Consider the following 24,696-nt stretch of genomic DNA (forward strand, 5'->3'; position numbering starts at 1 on the left):
TTCCTGTAAGATACATTGTTATTGTTTTTGTTATTAGCACTTTCCTAAGCAGCTGAAAATGTGTTGCTGGAAAAGCACAGCAGGTCAGGCAGCATCCAAGGAACAGGAGAAACATCGATTCTCCTGTTCCTTGGATGCTGCCTGACCTGCTGCGCTTTTCTAGCAACACATTTTCAGCTCTGATCTCCAGCATCTGCAGTCCTCACTTTCTCCTTTCCTAAGCAGCTTCATTAAAATGAAAAGTTGGTTACCACATTTACAGGCAGAATCCTCCATATAATTAATTAATAATTAACAGAATTAAGGGCGGGTATCAAATGCTGTCCTTGCTAACAATATGCACATCCCATGAACATATTATAAAAGCAGCAGTCAATTATAATGAAGGTAACTTGGTTCCTGTTCATCTCTGAGAATTTTACTGTGAAATGGGAATGTGAGGAAACAGTGATCACAACTTTCACTTTTTCTAAGGGGATAAAATAGTTAGTATTGGATCAGCCATCTGTTAAGCTTTATTCAATTATGCCATTCCCCTTCACTGATAGTTAATCAAACTCCATTGTGATGTCATCTTGTCATGAGAGATTGAGTAGAGTTAATCATATTTTTAGGAATCTAGAAACAGAGAAAATTTTAAGAGAGCCAGAGAAAGTAAATGCTGTGAAGCTGTTTTCCTTCACTTTAGAGCATTGAACCAAGAGTCAGAGACTCAAAATAAACAAAAATCAGCTATTCAGTACTGAGATGTTGGGAAGTTTCTTTACTCAGAGGATTGTGAATCATTAGAATTCTCTACCACTGACTGCGTACTGTGCATCAATTCAAGGCTGTGATTGACAGATGTTTGGGCACCATGAAATAATAGGATAGTGTGAGAAAGGTGACTTATTGTAGAAGTGCAACCTCCATATTTTCATTACAGGAGCAATCTTGAGGAGAATCGCACACCCTGCTGCTAACTCTAATATTCTTAGATCCTCTATTGATGAGTGCAAACATCATAGCAATGCAATACAGTTAAATCACTTAACCTTTAATCAATAAAACAGCTAAAACCTATTCTCACTACTTAATTTTCCATTCCCATATCAGCCAACATTACGGACTTTCTCACTGATGTTATTAAATTGATTACTGATTGTTGTTGAATTGCAAGCACATTTTTGTACTGTGGACCTAAATTCACTACATACCAGTTTCAAACATTATTTACTTTACAATTAATTTACTTTACAATTCAAACCTTCAACAAGGAGGGATTTTCAATCTAATTAGACTTGTTTGGAATGAAATGGAGATTTAACAGATGGATGGATAATGTTTCAAGCTATTATGTAGGATACTATTACAGATCATTTTTAAAGGTAGATAACTGATCATAACCCTGATTTCTTTTCTCTCTCTCTCAGTAGCTATTAACAAATATCGATGAAAGATAAACACTTTGTCTGGGTTATAATCATGGCTGGGACAAAAATTATGATTGCTAAAATATAAACATGCCTAGTTGATTATTTACTTTATTTCCATACTTTTGCTCTCTGAATTGTAATTTAAATCTATTGGGTCACAATGTACAGTACCAATGTAGTAGAATAGATAGTCTGGAGCAGCATGTGAGGCTACTTCTTTATATTTTCCTCTAACATTTGAGTTTTATTGATGATTATCTGAACTCTTGAAAATCAGGATTATTAAACTTTGAAGTTAAGAATAAAGTATGGTAACTGAAAATATATTAAGTTTTATAACACTGAAATGTTAGGAATGCAATAAAACAATATAATTACTAACCTGGATTCAAAACTATTATCTTTGACAATGCATTGTTTCTTCTCTGGCACTCCCTTCCAGGTTTTAGGATCTGCCATATCAACCAACGCCTTGGCATTGAGCAAGCCAAACCCAAATCGACTGTTCACCATTAGGCCGGCTCCATTCTTTTTCCAGCCTAGGTTGTTGGCCAGTGGATCATATTCAGAAGTCCAGACAATTAAATGTTGCAATTCCCTCCAGGTAAGATTTGGGCTTTTGAAAAAGCAATAATATAACTTGCTAAGTCAGGCATTAATTAATTTTTAGTACCATTGTAAAAGAGCATTATTGTAACTTAAAGTTGTCCATTTTACCATGCTTCTATTAAGCCAACCTCTGCTCAGCACCTTTCTGCATCATTATTGATGGAATTTGCTGCTGATACAGACTCTATAATGCACAATATAGCTGCTATGTAGACCCAATTATATCTATCAAATTATATGCTACTCTTTTGAAGTTTTGTTTCAATTTATCAAGTGCTGTAAGCTTAGTATCCTCGTACATTAAGACATGGACTACAGAACAGTAAACAATATATCAAATTCTATTTTTATATATAGACAAAAAAGAGTTTTGTAACTAAAATTCAACATATATCATTGTTTCAAAACTTTAAAATAAGAATATCTTAACTATGCTTAAATGAACAATCAAGTTGCAATTCAACTCAGTCTACAGTTTAACCACATAAGTACAAAACTTTACCTTGTGTCTTGTTTATACGAATATGCAAATATTGCGACAAACATTACACAAATCAGTAACATTTTGATCTTAACCTGTAGTTATGATTTTGAGGTAGCTAACCATATGAAAATGAAAGCAGGCTAAGAGCTAAAGATTTCCTGCTTTCACACAGTTCATAGTAAAATTAAATGTAATGTACCACAGCTAACGTAATGGAAATTTCATTTCACCTTACTGCAATTATTAAAGCTAAGTATTATACACTAACACTTAATGTCCAGATAAAATGGGCAGCTAGTATATGGTATGGATGATGGCAGATTTAATACTGATAGCACCATTCTACCTCTAGGGGGGATAGTAATAGTCTCACTTGATGGAGCCAGTCAATGCCTAGCACTTCTATGGCATGAATATTTTTACTTCATTCTTTCATTGGCATTTTTGCCTCTCCCTAATTGACCTTGAGTGACATGCTAGGCCATTGGACTGAACAGTTGAGAGTCTACTGTATTGCTGTGGGTCTGGAGTCATATCCAGACCAGACCAGGTAAGGATGACAGATTTCCTTTCCTGAAATATTTTAGTGAACCAGGGAGATAGATAGAATATTTTAAAAATATTTTTACAATCACCATTGATGAGACTAGCTTTCAACTCCAGAATTAATTAACAAAAATTGAATCCACCAGCTATTGTGTTGGACTTGAAACCATTTCCCCAGAAATTTAACTTGGGCATGCAGATTACTAGTCCATGATGTTACCACAACACCACCATCTCCCCACAAATGATGTTATTTGCCACTTAGCAGCCCAAGCGTGAATACTGTCTAGGTCCTGCAGCATGCTGTAAAATTTGTGAAGTCTTGAATTTCTGAACCTTGTGCGATATTGAACATCTCCACCTCTGATCTTTTAATGGAGGAAGGCCATTGATGAAGCAACTAAAAAAGGTTAGATAGGCCTCAGGAACTCCTGCAGTTCATGCCCTATACTGAGACTGGTCACCCAATTGTAGCACACTCAGTGTTAACTATGGAGTTTCTGTCTTCATCATTTCCAGTACCTAAAACAATGCTGAGTGATGTGTCTTGTTTTCTTCTTTTTCAGATTTCCTGTAATAGTTTGCTGAATCCGAGTGACTTGCTCAGCTATTTCAGTGGGCAGTTACAAATCAGTTACACTGTGTCAGTCTGGAGGCACACACAGGCCTGATCAGAGTAGGATGGTGACACAATTCCTTTCTGAAGGAGTCATACCAGACTCAAAGCGTTAACTATCTTTCTTTGACAGATCTGCCAAGTTTCTCCAGTATTCTCTGGGTTTATTAAAACACATTGGAGGCTGAGTTTAACTTGCAGTCATCATTGAGAAGCTACCTTTCACCTCCCCCCAAATAAGCGTGGGTATGAACCCACCAGTGACTCTGTCAAAGTATGCATGGTTAGGAATTTGTGAATGCCTGCCTCTACAGGCTTCCATTGAATACAACAGCCTAAAATAACAATGAGAACATTCTTGAGAATATGTTCATGACCAGTATGGCTGTGGATGCTCTACAATCAATTCTAGTGGAGACAAGTGATCATCTTGTCCTGGGATGTTTATGGTGCATACCTATTGTTTAACATGATCCAAATAATTCTACATGCACTGATTGAAAGTAAGCTCACTTAGATCAATAGTATGATTCAACAATTGCAGTAAGAAAGCTATACTTGAAGGAACTACAGGTAGGAAGAAAGCTGAATCATTGCAGCCTAATTTCCCAACCTCCATTCTTGACAAATGAGACCCCTTACCAAATCACTCCTTGCATCCAGGATAAATCATTAGGATAGTCACAACTTTCTTCAGACAATACATTTTTTTGTAACTCATTGTGTGCTTATTCTTAACAACAAATGACTAATGAGCAGCATCTGTAGCTGCATTAGTGATTGATTCATGTATGGATGATAACTATTAATGTTACAGTGACTGCTCCCTGAATCCTCAGGAACACTGGACTCTCTGTGAATGAATCAGAGGGAATATTATTCGTGCCTAAACTCATATATGAATTATGTTTTCATTCCTTATGTGATAGACTAGGCAATATTGATATGCTTAGTCAGCAAACCTATAAGAAGGCTCAGATGATTAGTATGAAATATACCTGGAGGTCTGTGCAATTATTTAATTTTCTGAGTACTAGAGCCTTTCAGAACCATTTCCCTCATCTGCCTAAAATGTCACCAGGAATAGTACGCCATCAATGTGTATCTTTGTTCTTCAATGAGCTGCAAATCAGGTCTTTTAAAATAACAAATGTGCCAATTAAAAAGAGAGGCTGGTGATTTATATTCATTCAATTTAACTGCTTGAAAAGTTCCTTAATTCCTCAGGCTCATCTTGATGCAGTTTGCCCTTTGAAAGTTATATAACTATTTCTGGAGACCATTTCCTAGGTCCTCACAGCTGTCAGCCTTAGGATGAACTATTTGGTGACAACTACTTGCGTTACATCTCCAACATCTGTTTAACAAAAGACCTTTAATCAGGATTCCAGTGTCTCAGCTCATATGAGTTTCTTCATGTTTTTCTGGTTCCATTTTGAAGATTTTCCATACTCTACATAAGATGAACATTTTTATTTATGTTGGCTGTGTGGCAACCTATCTGCTTGAAAATTTAAAAGGACAATAATTCTTAGTGAGTCACAATTTGCTGATTTTCCTTTGTTCCTATTTGCAAACTTGTACTGCATAAAATTGTTTGCAGGAATTGTCAGATATGTATCTTTGAGGATTAAATTCCTTACAATTATTGTAATGTCAGAAGAATCTTCTATTCACAAACAAAACGAAAGAGCTGAATATCAAATAACCAGTGCTGTAGAGAGGGTTTTAAACTAACGGGGTGGGGGGAGGTGTAAAAAGAAAAGCAAGACAGTTTTTGGTAGAATTACAGGATAGCTGTTTAGATAATAATGCCCAGAATGGGACACGAAGGGACAAAGTATACCAACATAGAAAAACAGCAGAAAATAGGATCAAAAGAGAAAAAAAAGAAAAAAATGGCAAAACTAATGGCAGTTTCCCTGATCACATGTAGGATTCAGACAAAACAGATGAATTAGGTTATTGTGTCAGATCTTATAGCTATTATGGAGGTACAGTGACAAGGAGATCAAAGTTGGGAACTAAATATTTAACAGAATGTAAGGGGTCTCATTTGCAAAGGACAAACAGGAAGGAAAGGGTGGTGGGTCAGCGTTGCTAGTACAGCAAGAAGTATTTTGAAATAGAAGGTATGGAATCCATATGAGTGGAGTCAGAAATAAAATGACAAAGAAGATCTTGTTAGAGGTAGCCTATAGCTTCCACCACCACCCGCTCCTCCCCGCCCCACTCCCCGCAACAGTAGCTATATGGGGGCAGAGATTAAATCAGGAGATAATGAGGTCATATAACAAATGCAGTACATTATTCATGGAAGAGTTTAATCTTCATGTGGATTAGAATAGGCAGGTTGGCAAGGGAAACCAGAGGGAAGACTTCATAGAGGGTATTCAGGTCAGTTTCCCACAATGATATGATGTGGATTCAACCAAGGATCAGGCTATTTTGGATCTGGTGATGTGTTTTTAAAAAAAAGCAGGTTTAATGCATGACATTAGAGTAAAAGATCCCCTTTGGAAACAGTGACAATGGTATAATTTAGCACTCATTTGAGATGGAGAAACTGTGCTCAGAAACAACTGTGCTCAACTTAGATAAACACATTTGTAAAGGAATGAGGGCAGAGCTGGCTGGAGTGGACTGGAAAAGGAGTTTAGCAGTAAAGACAGTTGAGGAATGATAACAGGCTTTTAGGAGAAGAAGTCCATGGCTTACAGCCAAGATATATTTCACTGAGAAAGAAGGATTTTAGGGAGAAAATAAACTAACCATGGTTAAACAGGAAAGTTAAGAATAGCATAAAATTGAAAGAAAAAATATACAAGGTGGCAAAGGAAGTAGTGTCTAAAAGTTCAGAAATTTTTCTGAAATTCTACAAGACTATACTAGTCAGATCACAGCTAGAATACTGTGAACAGATTTGGGCCCCTAATCTAAGGAAAAATATACTGACATTGGAGGAAGTCCAGAGAAGGTTCACTAGGAGGGATTGGCTTGTGAAGAGAGGTTGGGTAAGTTTAGCCTATACTTGTTGGAATATAGACGGATGTGAGGTAACCTTATTGAAACACACAAGATTCTTAGGGAACTTAGCAAGGTCAAACATTTGTTGCTCATTGTAGGAGATTCAAGGTCCAGAGGGCAGAATCTTAGAAAAAGGGTTCGCACATAAGATGGAGATGATGCAGAATTTCTTTCCTCAGAGGGTAGTGAATATATGGAATTCTTTACTGCAGAGGGATGTAGAGTTTGGGTCATTAAGTATACTAAAAAGTGAAACAGACAGATTTTCAATCAGTAAGAGAATCAAAGGTTATGGAAAAATGGCAGCAAAATGGGGATTGAGAATTATCAGATCAGCCAGGATCTTGTTGAACAGAGGAATGACTTTGATGGGCTGAATGGCCTACTTCTGCGCTTGTTTTATGAACTTACACACCGTATAGTACTGAGGGAAGAGCTGTTGACTGAATTAAGGGGAAAAGTAAGACCCAGGATCTTGCAGATAGATATAAGAGAAGACATGACTTGCTGAGCTCCTCCATCATTCTCTGTGTTTGTTTTGGATATCCCCAAATCACACTGTTTTTGATTTTATTTGCCTTATTAATTATTTACTCTATCCCCATGACATCTCTCATTCTCCACTGTATCACACACCGTTTTGGGAACAACGCATCATTGCAAAAATATTCTCGAACTGATTACCATCTCTGGCTCAGTGCATCTTTCAAAGACTATTGTGCACCCAGACTAGCATCATTAAACTAGTGCTGTGCAATTTCTGGCATTTGCCCTAGACATAGCAGGCAAAGAGAAATTGGCACTCTGCTTTGTGGGCAGAGATCTGAAGCTGCTACTTCATGGGGTGGATAAAGTGTCTTCTTCTCCAAGGACCTCTGGAGAGAAATCAACACCAGACCATGCCAGCCATTTCTAAGGTTGCCATCCATGTCTGCAGTTTGAGCTGTCTAAAGGAATACACGAGGCAGAAGTGGATACTGCAGATGCTGGAGATTACAGTCAAAATTAGAGTGGTGCTGGAAAAGCACAGCAGGTCAGGCAGCATCTGAGGAGCAGGAAAATCCATGTTTCAGGCAAAAGCCCTTCCTAATGAAGAGCTTTTGAAGGAATACATTGCAATGCCACGTGAAGGTAAATGATGATCTCCACTTCACCAGTGTAAGTCCCACTACCTACACTCTGATACCTCGTACTCACTGTAACTCTGCTACTATAACCAATGAGGCTCATGCTGTTCGACACTCACTATGGCAACATCTTCTCTCTGCCGCACTGTCACCCACTCTACATCTCTCATCACTATTATCCCTGCATGCTCTCACTCACTGGGGATATGTCCAAACCAAAAGCGACAGCTCTGCCACCCACTTTCATCTCTCTTAACACCTGCCTCTCTCTCATTCCAGCCAGAAAACAGACACAACAGGGCAGAAAAATCAAAACAGGTGCTGGGCTGCCCGGCATTCAGTTCCTCATCCTTATCTGGATAGAAGTTTGACTCTGACTGCCCCTACTTGTTGACTGTTGGTGTCCAAACCTGTAGAGTGGTGTCAAACTCTGCACTTGACTCTATGACACAACAGTCTGTTAAGCCAGGACTCACTTAGCGAAGGCTAACTCCCTTAACCTGACAGTGGACAGCTGGCAATCACAACTAAGCTTCTTGGCTTTAAGACTGCATTCAAGAACAAGCAAAATAGAAGTAATGCGAGCATGGTTTTGCTGGCTGGAGGGGTTAAGGCAAGGCAATGTAAGGCAGGGATGTTGTGACAATCTAGATAGACCCAGAGTGACTGTGTACTATGACAGCAAATGAAGAGCACAAAGTAGCAGCTTGGACCAGTCAATGAGCTGACTACATGTCCCTGAGCCTCCAGTGTCCTTGCTGCACTATTACAGTGATGGTGGCTGGTATAGCCCTAGGTGCAGAATTGAAATGCAGAAGCATCCTGTAGGTGGATTGGATATGTGCCATGAGAGTTCTTGGAAGATGGCAAATGTCAGCTGCCAATGTCCATGCATATGAGGTGCGTGCTGCTAGTGCCCATAGACTGTGCCTTGAAATGTTGGTGCCCAAAATCCAACATAGAGGTCCTTCAGAGCAAGCAGTGAACTGAATGCCAGATACCCACTCTGATTTTCATATTGAGAATTCTTGATGTTTGGCTTGTTCGGAGCATTTGGTATGATGGGATGATTAATGAGGCAAGTTGTTGTATTAATAAGGCAGCTAACAAGCAATAATCCCACTCAGCAATTGTATAAAAGATATAGCGTATTGCTCGCAATATCAAGATAGACCTTGCCGATTTCAATCAATGTCTCAAATACATACTTTCAAAGCATTGAATTCATTCTCATGTACCTGTTCAATGTATCAAATATGTGCCACATCACATACTTTATGGGAACTACTTTTCATAAGGACAATAATGCAGTGTAAAATCGTTAGCTGTGGATTAACTAGTTTCACTGTCCACTAACCATCCATTTCAAAGGAATTATTCTAGTTTAACGTACTTTTCTTCTAGAGCAAGGGCAATAATGCCTGCAGCCAATGGGGCTGATGCTGATGTGCCAGTGTGAGTCTCTGTGCAGTCGTTGTGAAGATCGGCACTTGTCTGAAAAATGAAAAGAAATAAAATTATACTGCTGCTAATCTTTGCTACATTTTGAATAAATTGCACAATATGCACAAGCTGGAGAATATTCACAAATTTATCAAACCTCAATGAACTGAAAATTGTAAAACACTATTGCTCTCAAAATATTATTATTATTTATTTCTTGACAGGTTGTAGTGATTAACGTTGTTTATCAGGGATTGAGGTTTGAGCTTCAGCATGGTCAGCAGTAGGAAAACATTTCCTATGAGGTGGTCTGCAATTGAGCATTCGCACACTATTAAATATCTGCTCTTCAATAATGTTTATTGATTTTTGTTTAAGAAAAGAGACCAACATATTTTGGTTAAACTTATTTGTATTGTACATGAAAATCTTGTGCCTTTCTTTAAGAAAGACTGCAAGGAGAAGCTTGGAAACTACAGTCTGACATTGGTGGTGGATAAATTGTTTTAAGTGATTTTGAAAGATAGGGTTTATATACATCTGAAGAGGGAAGAACTGATTAGGATAGTCAGCAAGACTTTGTGCAAGGGAAATTGTGTCTCACAAACTTGATTGAGTTTTTTTTTTCAGGAAGTTACCAAAAAGATTAACGAGGGTAGAGAATGGACCTTAGTAAAGCCTTTGACAAGGTTCCACATGCTAGGCTAATTAGTAAAGTTAGATCACATGAAGTTCAGGGTGAGTTTGCCAATTGGAAATTGGCTTGCCAGTACAAGACAGAGAATGGTGGTGGAGGGTTGTTTTTTGGACTGGAGGCTTGTGACCACAGTGTTCCACAGGGATTGGTACTGGGTCTACTTTTGCTTGTCATTAAGATAAACGATTTGGATGAGAATTTAAGAGGCATGGTTAGTAAGTTTGCAGATGACAGCAAAATTGGTGGTATATTGAACAGTGAAGAGGGTTATCTGAGATTACAAAGAGATCTTGATCAATTGGGTCAATGGGATGAAAATTGGCAGATAGAGTTTATTTTGGATAAATGTGTGGTATTGCATTTTGGTAAAATAAACAATTAATGACAGGACCCTGGGTGATGGTATAGAAAAGAGATACATAGTGGTTCGGGGACATAATTCTTTGAAATTTGAGCCACATGTAGACTGGGTAGTTAAGAAGGCATTTAAGACACTTGCCTTTCTCAGACCTGAGTATAGGAGTTGGGATGTCATGTTAAGATTGTACAGGACATTTGTGAAGCCTCTTCTGGAGCACTGTGCAGTGTTCTGGTCACCCTGCTATCGGAAGGATATTATTAAATTGGCGAGGTTTCAGAAAGGATTTACCAAGATGCTGCTGGCAATGGAGGGTTTGAGTTAAAAAAATAGGATGGGTCATTTTTGCACTGGAGCATGGCAGCTTGAGGGGTGACTTTATAGAGATTTATAAAATCATGAGGGGCGTAGATAAGGTGAATTGTAAGAGTCTTTTCTCTAGGGTGAGGGAATTCAAAACTAGGGGGCATATTTTTAAAGTGAGAGGAGAAAGATTGATAAAGGAGGGGCAACTTTTTTATATAGAGAGTGGTTCGTATATGAAATGACTGTCAGATGAAGTCATGGATGCAGGTACACTTACAAAATTTAAAAGACATTTGGTTAAGTACACAAATAGGTAAAGTTTGGAAACATGGTCAGCGTGGACTAGTTGGACTGAAGGGTCTATTTCCATGCTGTCTGACTCCATGACTCTTAATTCTGCATAAAAGACATCTAAATTACATTTATGTATAACTAATATTTCTGAAGTAAGTAAGAAGTTGGGACCTGTTTATGAGTGCACCTCCTGTATGCGTGTACCTCAAACAGCCTTATGGCCTCATTGGGCTCAACAAAATTCACTTTTAGCCCTTAAAGAGCTTAGTATTTTAAGCCTGTCTTATGAGGTACTTGAATAAGAAGTGTGCCTTGGACCTCTAGCTTGATAGTATGGGATTGCCACAAAAAGTTTATCAGTGCAAGCGACACAATCATTGTGTTATCAGAATGTATTTACATATGATAGCCTTGCAATCTACACTTAACTAGCTTCACCTTCATTTCTGATAGTATCTACATATATTTGAACTTTTTAAAAAATCTTATTATCAAATTCTTAGAAGCCAAATTGAGAGAAAAAAATATTTCTGATATGAAACCTCCATTGGTAGCACCAAATTCTCTAGTTCCAGTTCAGCACAGTCAAGTACATGGCATACTCTAGAAAAGCAAATTTTTTTTCTAAGGAAGCATACTTTGTGTCCTTTTTGAGTAAAAGATCCAACATGGTGTTAAAGAAACAATAATTTTATGATCCAGATTTGAGACTACCTACATCCATTTCAGCAACTGTAAACATGATACCTTGATCCATTCCTTTGGACTGCGTTGGATTGGAACTGAAATCCCATGACAAAAGAACACAGGTTTGGCCACAATTGACATTCAAAGTTGGTACTCAATTTTTTAAATGCACTTTTTGTCCTAGTTTCTGTACACGTTTGTTTGAATGCCACCAAATGCAAAATCTTCCATGAATCAGAACAATTTAAGATTAAAATGCCATTTAAAAAATGTATAGTTTAAACAAGCTATTTGAACAAACATTGATGATTAGGTTGCAGTTGGAATAAAGTTGAGGGGTTCTGTATGAAGCTTGGTCACAACATGAAGTTAATTGGTCTATGGACTAGTGACATGTTTTTGATGACGATGGCTTTTGCTTGCCAAACAACCATGTGTTTCCTTCTCAGGTAACTGAACAGCTTGGAGCTCAGAACAAGACACAGAAAAGTAATCAGGTCTCCACCAGCACAAGAATTGTTACTGTTCTTGCAATCAAAATCCAGTTTAAATCTTTTCTTTCCTTCAGAAATTGCTCTAATTTATGATGTTTTAAATTGATAAATTAGAAACCTTTCACAAGTGAGTCAGCCACCCTTTACCTCTTGCAAACCATTCAGAAAAGTAAGGCTGAGAAAAAATTTTCTGATCAACAAAAACCAACTCAACAGATCTTGTGAATAAAGGCAACTGAACTGCTTTGCCAGTGTTCCCTTCATTCATTTTTTCCCCTGCCTGTGCTAGAGAAGCTAGAGAACTAATGAAAGCTCTACAGGCACATGAATAAATTGATCATACAACTTGAAGTGGATTCTGTAGATGTTTACTTCCACCTCAACAAATTGATTAGATATACCCATCTGTTCCCATAACATTCAGCCTTTTTCTCTAAACCACCTATTCAATCTAATCTAGAATAATAGTGTAATTCTACTTCAATTACTATCCTTGGAAATAAATGTCATAGCCTCAGAGCTGTTTAGAAGGAAATTTCTCCTGTTTATTCTAAACCTCTTAAATTTAATTTACACCTCTCATTCTAAACCTCTCTGATTTTGTAAACAATGTGTTTCATTTATCCTGTCCTATATAAATTTTAAAGTCATCCATCACAACCCTGCCTTAGTATAATGGGACCCAGTTCGAATTGCTTTAAATCCATCTTCATGAGTGTCATGTTAGGCTTTTGGTACCAACCACTGAAGGTTGTGTTTGGAGTAGCCCACTGCCATTAATCTTTCTTTCTAGATACTTCTTTTTAAATCAACCTAATGACAGATAATATGACAATATCTAGAGAATTGGTGGGACTTGAACCCAGGCCACCTAATCCAGAGGTAGGGACACTACCACTGCACCACACGAGGCCTAAATCCATCTTCCTTTCTGTACTCACTTTAAAGGTCTGGTTAATTATTATTGGTAGAAGATAGACCATTAGTGAGTCTTAACACGACGAAGCACTTACAGAGTAGTTAATTGTAGGATAGTAATGGATACAAATAACATTAAATAAAAAGGTATAATTACAACTATCAGAAGCCAGGTGGATCACCTTCATCTCAGGCAGGACACCAAGCTAGACTTCCTGTTTGTCCACCTGGATGATGTTATCATAATGGATGGAGTTTTAATGCAACTTCAACATGGGCTGAATTTCTATTTGGGTGCAGGAACATGATCTTAAGAATCAGTTCTAGATATAGACTCCACCTGGATTGTGCAGTTATGCAGTGGTTTAAAATAAACTGCTGTTGTTTTTAAATAATTTGTCAATGTAAAGCCAGAGAACTTTGCCAATGGGTGGCCCTCCAGCAGTAACAGAATTATAGGTGTATCAACCAAGGTGGAAGCTGCTGCTCTGAGATGGGGAGAGAGAGAGAGAAAGGAGATACCAGAATAGTCTTTCTTTACTTTGTAAAATTAAAAGAGCTGTTTGATCATTATCTCCACACGATGGGCAACCTTGTGATCATTATACCATATGGGGCATCTCTTTTGTTGTGGAAACTCATTCTATCCAGCCCTTTTCAACTTGAGCCTACCACATGACCATGGCCATGTTTCCAGCTGCTGTGGACAGGCCACATACTGGAATTTCCAGTCAAAGTGGGAACAGAGCCTTAATACATTTTTATTTACATTAATTAGGTCTAAATTGATGACAAGCTGCAAACTGGTGAGTTGGCGTCCATGATCTGATCCAGCAGCTCAGAGAATGGCTGCGGCTCAGGATTGCATTCACATATACTAACTGGCAGCACTGGCTGACCCCAATTCCAACCCTGACCCACTTGAAAAATACAGCCTAATATTTGTATTTCTTCATACCAGGAAGAATACCAACAAATCTGCCTGCTAATATGTTCAAAGTCTTCATAGATTTCCTTCGATGCTTGATTTGAAGTCTTATTAAGGTTTAATTAAATATATTATAAACTATATATGCAAATTTAGTTTAATCACTTCAAAATAAATAAACAGTGAGCTTCCTGTGGCCGATACTTACAATTCTTTGATCTGTGTAGTCTCCACTGCTGTAAGCTGTAGCCAGGGTGGAAGAGCATTTTTCTGCATACCATGGAGAGAGCCCTTGCTGTGATGCACTGCTTATAGAAACTGTATAGATGCTATCTGTGTACCCATCACAGTCACAGTTATCACCTTGACGACCGCCATTCCCCGATGCCCAGACAAAAACTGACCCTTTTCCTCCTCTACCCTGAAAATACATAATTTTAAATTGAATATCATTGACAAGTTGCATATAATATAATTGAACAAAAGTAACTTATGATATTGAATGATTCTATATAATATTTCCTGTCTGTGTTAGTTTGTCAGAACAGCAATCTATAATAATTCAAATGCCATGCAGTCTCATTATAGCTTTACATCTTCCTCTATTTCAATAATAATCCATTATTCACTTGAAAAATCATCTACTGATACCAGAATCTGTGACACAACCATTTCTTCTGATAAAATATTTTATGCTAAACAATCTACACAAAGAAATTTCCCTTTTTTTGTGGCATTTTAAATTGATGGCCTGTTGTCACTAAAATGTCAACTAAAGGAACTAACATTTCTTTGTTAAGCTATCAAACTCATTCAATATTTTAAAAACTATTATAAAATGTCCTCTTAACTTTCTCTGATCTTAATTAACAACATTATTTAAAATCTTCACAAAACCATCACTTTCTATATATTCTCTCCTGCATCCATTAGGGGTCCTACTTTATCTTTAAAATATTTATTTACTTCTCATATATTTCCAAAAGCCCTGATAAAATGATGTGTTAAATTATTAAGGTAATATAAACCTCTTTCTTTAGTTTGGACAATCACAACAGCACAAATGTTTTTTCTACAAATATTTAAAAATTATATTTGTTCTTGGTCAGCTCTAAGGAGTTCAGGAGTTCAACAAGTTTGATAGTTAGAATAGCTCTGCATTTCTACTTTGGCATAAAATTATCTTCAATACTCACCTTCTGAATGCCATGTTCAAATGCTTTTTGTGCAAGTCTCCCAGGACCTTCCACAGTCTTTCCATCATCATTTGGACCCCAGCTTGCACTATAAATATCCACATGCTGTGGATTGAATCCAATTGAAGTGGCCTCAATTGCATCTGTTACAATGCCATCCAGCATTCTGATACCTAAAGAAAAGTCGAGATTTTAAAATTAGTGATCGAGTGACATTAGTCTGAAATTCAATTTAAACACAATAAGTTATGTTAAATTCATCAATCAGAAATAGCAAATAGGACATGAACTGAAGTACTGAATATTCAAGCAATGGGTGAATAATCAAATCATACCAATACCATCAGATTTTATTCCACTCAACATACTTTGCGCTCATACTTCAAGTGTTTTTTTTTTGGCATGACAGAGGTTTGAAGCTTCAGCACACTGTATTATAGAGTGATAATTACAGCCTTTATGTCCAGAAAATCATATGTGTCACGTGATGATCTCACCTTTATGAGAGCTAACATTTGCTCTCAGGGAGAAAAGATTATCGTTAAGGTAGTCACTCTGAACATTATCAAATGATTCACCACCATCAACTTAATGACAGAAGTCTGGGAGTAGATCACTTAGCTGCCATTCATTCAGTCTCTAGTGGATAAAATGGGGAAATTTAAAGTCAGAGTAGGATATAGTTGAGGGAATGCAAAATAACTTGAAAACAGAGAATTTTCTTCTAGCAAAGAACCTATAAATCTGGAAGTTACTCAGCAATGTTAATGCAAAAACATATATTGTGTTTTATAATTCCAAGCACTTTGGGATGTTTCACAACATTTATAGCACTTTATAAGTGCAAGTTGCGGAAGGAGCTCATGTGTCAGTAAGTAATGCCCCTGTATCTGAGCTAGGAGCTCTGCATTCCTGTTCCAGTTGCTGGACAAAGTGACATTTGACATATACATGACTTCATTTTTCCTACTGCAACAGTCCCAGTGGGGAGATGAGAAACCAAGATAACCAAAGTTTTTGGGTGACCCTCATCAAATGATGAAATTACTAGCAAGGTTCTGCTTTTTGTAGCTTTCTCTTTAATACTAATTAGAATCAATACAAATTATACCTAAAGCGATAAGTAATTTCAGAAAACATAAATTTCACTTTCAATGGTTGATATAACAAAGTTAGATCTTAGTTAACCAATTTGCATTACTCGCCATACAAATGTAAGATTTGTAGCAATACAGTTCCACAATATGCCATTATTTGCTTATGTAAAATGGATTGGTGGCCCTATTTGACAATACCTTTCACCTTCAAGTTTCATGATTATCATCAAGGAACAGGTCTATGAACACACTCCTTCTCATTTTATATCCATCCTCATGGAGTTCTTCTTCAACTGATCAATTAAAAACTCTCCAATTCTCTGTTCAGGTAGTATTGGGAATATACTTAACTCTTTAATGTCTTTAAGTGAACCATTACAGACTTCCAGGTTTTACTTCTTCTTAATTAATTTGTACTTTGTCTCTAAGAAGTCCTCTCTACTTTTCTGCCAAATAGAAAAATTCACCTCTTCCTTATTTGCTTCTGCTGCTCACACAAACATTTGCACTTTTCTTTCTGTTTCCATCTGCTTTCTCCTTGTGTCTGCCTTTGTGTCTTTACAATCCAGTTCCTCTGCTTGTAATACTTCTTTGTGTCTGCAGCTCCCTTTTTATATCTTCCAACCATGCAACTGTTTTTATAAACTTCTTGTCTTTTGGTATTGCATTCAGGTCCAGGGTCATCACATTATATGGAACAATTTTTCTTGTTATCTAATGAAATTACTACCATTATAGTTGATAATAACTCTTAAAAGTCATTCTCAAACCATCTTAAAAGAATAATAGATTCCAAAGATCTTTTAAAGAAGTTATAAATCTCCCTTACGATATTGCTTTCAAATCAAAATTCATCTTGCTACTAATTATGCACATGTTCCTACCAAATCACTACTATAACCAGCAGTAACATATTGGAGAAGATATATTACATAATATTTCATAACTTGTATTGCCACAATAATTAACATGTGTGTGTATTTAGATGCAATGAGCAAGGGATCTATGTCACTTTGTTAATGCGTTGCCACAGCACAGTATGTAATTGTGTGTGACATTTGTAAATATTAACCCAACAAAGATGTAAAATGCTTTTTTTGGAGTTGCCTATAGTTTATTGTGTTGTAAAATGTCAAAAGGTAGAATATATTGGTTTGAATTTCCACATGTCCACAGAGTCTCACTATTATCGTCAAAATGATGAATGAGCCTGTCAATCTGAATTACTGCTCCCGAAACATGGCACCTACCATTGTAACAGGATTAGAATGTAGTCAGGTTATATTTCTCTCATGCACTCTTTATGGAGGCAGCTACCCATACAAATCAGTAACTGCTTGTACTCCTGTATAGTTTGGTGTCTTGGCTATCTGAAGCACAAAGTTTAGACCTACCCTGTCCAGATTAGACAGGGTAGGTCTACACTTTGTGGATTCACTTGTCTAAGCTGGGTACCCTTTTAGAAAGGTAAGGCACCCTTTTGAATATGGTCTTGGAACTCCTATGGGAAAGGAAAGGTGCCATTTGGAATTGGTAAAAGTGGGAAGAATGTCTGTAAAATGTGGATCACCTCATTGACTGTGAAACCCATTAGAACTGCTCACTTACTTTTTAGAAGCAATTATCAAAATAACTGCCAATGGAAACAGTCAAAACTGTCAAAATAATATGTCTAAAGCAACTTTCAAAAGATCTGTCAAAATTATTAAAGTATTTAACTCTTTATATCTTTGAAAAAAATATCTAGAATGCTAAAAGAAATGCTTGTAATTTTACGCTGTCCATTAGCATAAACTGAGGGCTACAAATATTGGATTAGTGATGTATGATTAACTTCATGTTTCATTATTTTAGTTTGGTGTCAGCTATTTCAGTTCAATGTGGTTGTATTTTCCTTCAAGTAAGACTATATGATTTTGTGTCATTGTCATAAGGAATTATGCATTTAAATAATATAAAATGTCAGGAAGCACAACTTCCAATTTGTCTCATTATAAAGTCTCACAAACAGCAATAAGTGGAATGACCAAAACCAGGTTCTGATGGTGTTAATTGATTAATTTGTTGTTTGAGCAGGGATATATAATTCATTACTTCAAACTAAAGAAAGACAACTTTATGTTGCCACTGATTACAAGAAATTAATAATCCATTCCAAAACCAAGCAACCTTTTAATAAGCTTCATGGTCAGGAAAGAGATATCAAATTCTGAGTTAACTTTAGATAAGAGGACAAGAAAAAACAGATCTATATCTTCAGCCATTGTGGTATGTACCTCTTAAACTCACAGTGAATTAGAAAATGCTCTTGTTCAGCTATACTGTACCTCCAACTTTTGAATTATAAGCCACTCCTACACCACATTTCTTGTTATTAGCTTGCATTGCAATTTCCCCAGCACACCTGGTACCATGCCTAAAAAAAAGACAGATTAGAATTCATCAAATCCAATGGGAAATATAGCCTTGTTTTTGCAAACTGTGCATATACAACTTATCGTATAAAATGTACAATGTATAAATCTATAGTATCACATATTTTGTTTAAGGCCAACATTGAAAAATAAGGTGATGCTTTTGATTGTGATCCAGTATAAATCTTAAAATGTTAATATTATTCTTGTAAAAATATAATGTAACTCATAGTTGGCATATACCCCCTGTAGTTGATTAGGACTCCCAAGGCATTTGTTGATTGCCAGGAATTTGAAGTTTAAACATATAGGAAAAACCTCCAAAATCGAAACATTGTTCAAGTTTTTGGTATAAAATTGAAAACTGGATCAAAGTCAAGCTAATACTTTCCTACACCTGTTTAAACTACTGCAGATTGATTCTTGATATAGGTAATATAAATACAACTACCCAGGTCAACTTTTTAAAATTCTTGTCTTTGTGCATATTTCAAATTTTAAACTCAGGCAAACGTATACGGTGCTGACCCCAATTCCCATTTGTAGATAGAATCACAATGTAGACATTAAACCAAGTGTCTGCGCTCTAAATAAACATGTACCAGCAACTAAAACCTTCACATTATGGCAGTGTTTACACAGGATATGAGAAAGCATGGACTGAGGAAAGCTTACTCTTTTCATGCATGAAGAGATAAAAAGGAATACAGGATAAGGAATGAGAATTCTCTGTTTGTAATACTTGGCTTTGCTGTATTAGGGAAACATTTCACCAGCCACTGGTAAGTGTTTGTTTAGTTTCTCTCTGGTCTGTATCAATACCCTTTCAATGCTGTGAGCTAAATTAAAAGTCCACCCTCTTGCACATTTCTAAATCGGGAATTATCCTTGGAATCTGTAACCATACTCCAACCATAGTGTAATGATTCTGGAAATCTGCAATAGTTCTCAGAATCATTCTCTGAAAAAGATTATTAATTATGCCGACTCACTGAAATAGATGTGAAGAGATGACTCAATGGGAACTGCACTGATGGATTTCCAGGATGCCCTTAGTTCTCATCAATTCAGGAAGTCATTATGTAAGCAAATATAAAATAATGCTGCGTCAACATGACATTTTTCAATATATCTTTTGTGCTCCAGCAATGCCGGTTACAAGAAACACTTTAGCTTTCCTGGCTGAGGAACTTTGGGGAAAGGATCTAAAGGTTATTTTCATTCATTGCAGGAGAAAGTGAGGACTGCAGATGCTGGAGATCAGAACTGAAAATGTGTTGCTGGAAAAGCGCAGATGGCCTCCTTCTTCAAAGACCGCAATTTCCCCCCATACGTGGTCAACGATGCTCTCCACCGCATCGCCTCCATTTCCCGCTCCTCTGCCTTTGAGCCCCGCCCCTCCAATCGCCACCAGGACAGAACCCCACTGGTCCTCACCTACCACCCACCAACCTCCATATACATCGTATCATTTCCGCCACCTCCAAATGGACCCCACCACCAGGGATATATTTCCCTCCACTCCCCTATCAGCGTTCTGAAAAGACCACACCCTCCATGACTCTCTCATCAGATCCACACCCCCCACCAAGCCAACCTCTACTCCCGGCACCTTCCCCTGCAACCGCAAGAAATGCAAAACTTGCACCCACAGCTCCTCCCTAACTTCCCTCCAAGGCCCCAAGGGATCCTTCTATATCCGCCACAAGTTCACCTGCACCTCCACACACATCATTTACTGCATCTGCTGCACCCGATGTGGCCTCCTCTATATTGGGAAGACAGGCCGCCTACTTGCTGAACGTTTCAGAGAACACCTCTCGGACCAACCAACCCAGCCATCCTGTGGCTCAACACTTCAACTCCCCCTCCCACTCCACCAAGGACATGCAGGTCCTTGGACTTCTCCATCGCCAGACCATAGCAACAACGGCTGGAGGAAGAGCGCCTCATCTTCTGCCTAGGAACCCTCCAACCACAAAGGACGAACTCAGATTTCTCCAGTTTCCTCATTTCCCCTCCCCCCACCTTGTCTCAGTCCCAACCCTCAAACTCAGCATGGATGCTGCCTGATCTGCTGCGCTTTTCCAGCAACACATTTTCAGCTTCATTCATTGCAGGCATTGCAACATTGTAGGGCAGTCTTTTTTAAGGACCTTCTCAAATCTTCACATGGCAGCTTACCCTATGACAAGTTTTTCCAACAGAATTCTTGTCCAAGATGAGTATTCTAATTACACTGGAAATGGTGTTAATATCCAGTAAAATATAGAATTGCCCTTAACACCAGAAAATGAGTCAACCCAGATGTGAAAATCCTGAGTCCCTTACTGTTGAGCACTCACTACTGTTGCAGCAGATAGAAAATTTATGACTCTCATCCCTAAGAGTAGGAAACGTTGACAATTCCAGTCATTATTGTGCTGTAAACAACAGAGTTAAATTCAAATTGGCATGGAACTGTCCAAGTGCACATTTATTGGCAACTGAATCTATTTCAGGACTTCTGGCAAGACTCTCATCCCTAAGAGTAGGAAACGTTGACAATTCCAGTCATTATCGTGCTGTAAACAACAGACTCAATACATTGTAAGTGATCATATTCAAATTCACTATAGTATGACAACAGAGTTAAATTCAAATTGGCATGGAACTGTCCAAGTGCACATTTATTGGCAACTGAATCTATTTCAGGACTTCTGGCAATCTTCATTAAGACCATAAGACTAAAGGATTAAGAGCAGATTTTAGAATTAGAATTCCTTTAGTGTGGAAACAGGCCCTTCAGCCCAACAAATCCACCCCAAACCTCCAAACAGTAACCCACCCTGACCAATTCCCCTACCCTCTATTTACTCCTGACTAATAATATATACTATGGGCAATTTAGCATGGCCAATTCATCTAACCTTCACATCTTTGGATTGTGGGAGGAAACCCATGCAAACACAGGGAGAATGTGCAAACTTGGTGGGCGGCACGGTGGCACAGTGGTTAGCACTGCTGCCTCACAGCGTCTGAGACCCCGGTTCAGTTCCCGCCTCAGGCGACTGACTGTGTGGAGTTTGCACGTTCTCCCCGTGTCTGCGTGGGTTTCCTCCGGGTGCTCCGGTTTCCTCCCACAGTCCAAAGATGTGCAGGTCAGGTGAATTGGCCATGCTAAATTGCCCGTAGTGTTCGGTAAGGGGTAAATGCAGGGGTATGGGTGGGTTGCGCTTCGGCGGGTCGGTGTGGACTTGTTGGGCCGAAGGGCCTGTTTCCACACTGTAATGTAATGTAATCTAATCTAATCCACACAGACAGAAGCCTGAGGCAGGAATCGAGCCCAGGTCCCTGGCACTGTGAGGCAGCAGTGCTAGCCACTGAACCACCATGCTGCCCCAAACTCCAAGCAGCAAAGTGAAAGGCTGCCAGAACTGTTGCATCACTGGCACCGGAGGGATTGTGGTTATTAAGCCCATTGAGTCTACTCTGCCATTCAATGAGACCATGGTTGAGCTGATAATCCTCAACAGATTGAACTCTGCAATTGTATGGCAAATTCCCCATGCAAAAACTAATGGCCCTGAGTTATCACCGAGCAGTAATTTTGGTAAAAGTCTTTGTCAGCATAAGATGGAAATTCCCAGCCTGTGCTGACTGCAAATTTTCCAATCAATTCATTAACAGGAAAAAATTTTCAAGAATAGTTTGATAACTTAAAGGAAAGGTTTGTAAGAGATATTTGAGTCCAGGATTTTTGTTAATTATCAAAATGTGGAGTGCTGGGGAACTGTGCAGTCTTTAGCATATGCATTATATATTCCTAATTCATATCAATACCCCAGCATATCTCTTTTCACACTAACCCTATCAAAAGATAGAATCTCAGCAATTCGCTTGATCCCCTGTTGTATTCTTTGCAGAAATATTTAAGGATACTCTGGGGCAGCACAGTGGCTCAATGGTTAGCACTGTTGCCTCAAAGAGCCAGGAGTCCGGGTTCAGTTGCCACCTTTGGGACACTGACTGTATGAAGTCCGCAAATTCTCCCCCTGCCTGCATGGGTTTCCTCCGGGTGCCCTGGTTTCCTCCCACAATCCAAAGATGTGCAGGTTAGGTGGATTGGCCCCGCTAAATTATCCATAGTGTCCAGGGATGTATCAGCTAGATGGCTAGCCATGGGATTTGCAGGGTTACAGGGATAGGGTGGGCCTGGGTGGGATGCTGTTCAGAGGGTTAACTGCTCCCTTCTATAGATCCACTTTTGTGCAAATGTGGACTTCCTCTTTCACATGTTAATTACTATGTACTGATCAATACCACATTATAGACAACTTTGAATACAAATACATACCAACTGGGTGTGGGATCAAACAACCCAAATTCAAGTTTGCATTAGCTAGCTTCAGCTCATGGAATCAAGAACTGCTACGGTACTGGAGCAGGCCATTCAGCCCATCATGTCTGCACCAGCTCTCTGAGCACTCTGACATAATGCCAAACTCCTGCCCTTTTTCCATGACTTCACATTTTGTTTCTATTTAAATAATAAGCTATTGCCTTCTTCAGTTGATCTGCCACCACCATGATACCAGAGAATGATTTCCAAACCCAGATCACTTGCTGTGTGAAAGAGCTTTTTCTCACCTTGGACTTGCGTCTTTTGCAAATCCCTTTAAATTCCATCTCGACTGATTCTCAATCCTTTTGTGAGAGGGAACAATTTCTCCATGGCAATTCTGTCCAGACCCCTCAGAGTTTTGAAAACTTCAATCAAGTTTCCCTAGACTTCGCATTTCCAAGGAAAACATTCCCAAATTCTCCAATCTATCCTCATAACTAAAGTTTCTCATTCTTACCAAGAAATAGCCTTTACTTTCTATCAACTTCCCATAAGTCAAAAGACAAAAGTAATTATGCAGATATTCCCCAGTCTTTCCACTATTACTCCATCAGACACAGAGTAGGACTTTCCCTCTGTACTTCCAGCAAAGCTACAAAGGCAGAGGGAATTACTGACTAAATTCTTTTTAACTTCTCATTTTACTAAAATGAATCTGGATCCTGATGTGTGAACTCACTGGCTTCAGTCATTTCATGTTTTATGATAAGTGTAAACTTACTTATTTTCATTAGTTGGGTCATATCTGGGGAATGGATCAGGGTCATTATCATTAAAATCATAGCTTGCTTCCGGATCCTATAGAAATAAAAATGGAAATTAAAGCATTAATAGTCAAGTATCACAACTAATGTTTTTTGAAATGTTGACATTATATTTGTTTGAATTAGTTGGAATATTGCTCAGGAATATTTGTGATCCAAATCAACAGAGGATTGTTTGAAATCTAAATGATGTGATCAGCTTCCATACAAATATAATCAAATATGGTATTGAAATGTAAAGAAAACATCACAGTCAATGGCAAGGACTCACGCTTGTACTGCTGATTTTATTATATTTAATTAAAACTTACAGAAAATTTCAAGAAGATTGTGTAATAATTTGTCTCCTTTATGATGATTGCCCAGTTAGTTATGAATAATAAAAATAGTTCAACTTCTTTGTGGTTAATAAATTATTTCAGACCAAAATATAGGTTTCATTTAATATAGTAATTGTCAGTGAACAAAACTTGATCATGTATCCCTCCAAATTACACACCATTCTGACTCGGAACAATCTCACGATTTCTTCACTGCAGCTGGGTCAAAATCCTAGAAATCCTCTCCTAATAGCAGCGGTTATATCTATAGCACATGGGCTGCAGCAGTTCAAAAAGGCAAATTATCACCTTCTCAAGTGCAACTCGGAATGGGCAATAAATGCTGGTCCAGCCAGCGATGCCTATGCTTGAACATGGGAAATAAAGCCTTGATCATTTAGTACTGCACCATGTGCTGTATTTGCCTTTCGATAGCCTAACATCCAAAATTATTTTGATTAAACTTTGGGAAGTAACTTCACAAGTGTAAATCAAAATACATTTTGTTAAAAAAATTGAAATGCTGAGGAAAACCAGCATTTGTCTCCTTTTCTCTTTTGTGGCTTTGGCTC

At 38.1% G+C, this 24,696-nt stretch overlaps 1 protein-coding gene across 1 annotated transcript in view; it reads right to left on the reverse strand.

Annotated features, from left to right (window-relative positions):
- The window catches only part of pcsk1 (proprotein convertase subtilisin/kexin type 1), a 78,907-nt gene that overhangs the window by 27,804 nt on the left and 26,407 nt on the right, over positions 1-24,696 (reverse strand). Inside the window, exons 5-10 of the mRNA XM_043709690.1 lie at positions 23,762-23,838; positions 18,570-18,658; positions 15,146-15,318; positions 14,158-14,370; positions 9,218-9,318; positions 1,798-2,031 (exon numbers count right to left, since the gene is read on the reverse strand). Coding sequence (XP_043565625.1) covers positions 1,798-2,031; positions 9,218-9,318; positions 14,158-14,370; positions 15,146-15,318; positions 18,570-18,658; positions 23,762-23,838 — 887 coding nt within the window. The remainder of the gene's footprint in view (positions 1-1,797; positions 2,032-9,217; positions 9,319-14,157; positions 14,371-15,145; positions 15,319-18,569; positions 18,659-23,761; positions 23,839-24,696) is intronic.

The sequence above is a fragment of the Chiloscyllium plagiosum genome, chromosome 2 (assembly GCF_004010195.1).
Source record: "Chiloscyllium plagiosum isolate BGI_BamShark_2017 chromosome 2, ASM401019v2, whole genome shotgun sequence".
NCBI classification, from domain to species: Eukaryota; Metazoa; Chordata; class Chondrichthyes; order Orectolobiformes; family Hemiscylliidae; genus Chiloscyllium; species Chiloscyllium plagiosum.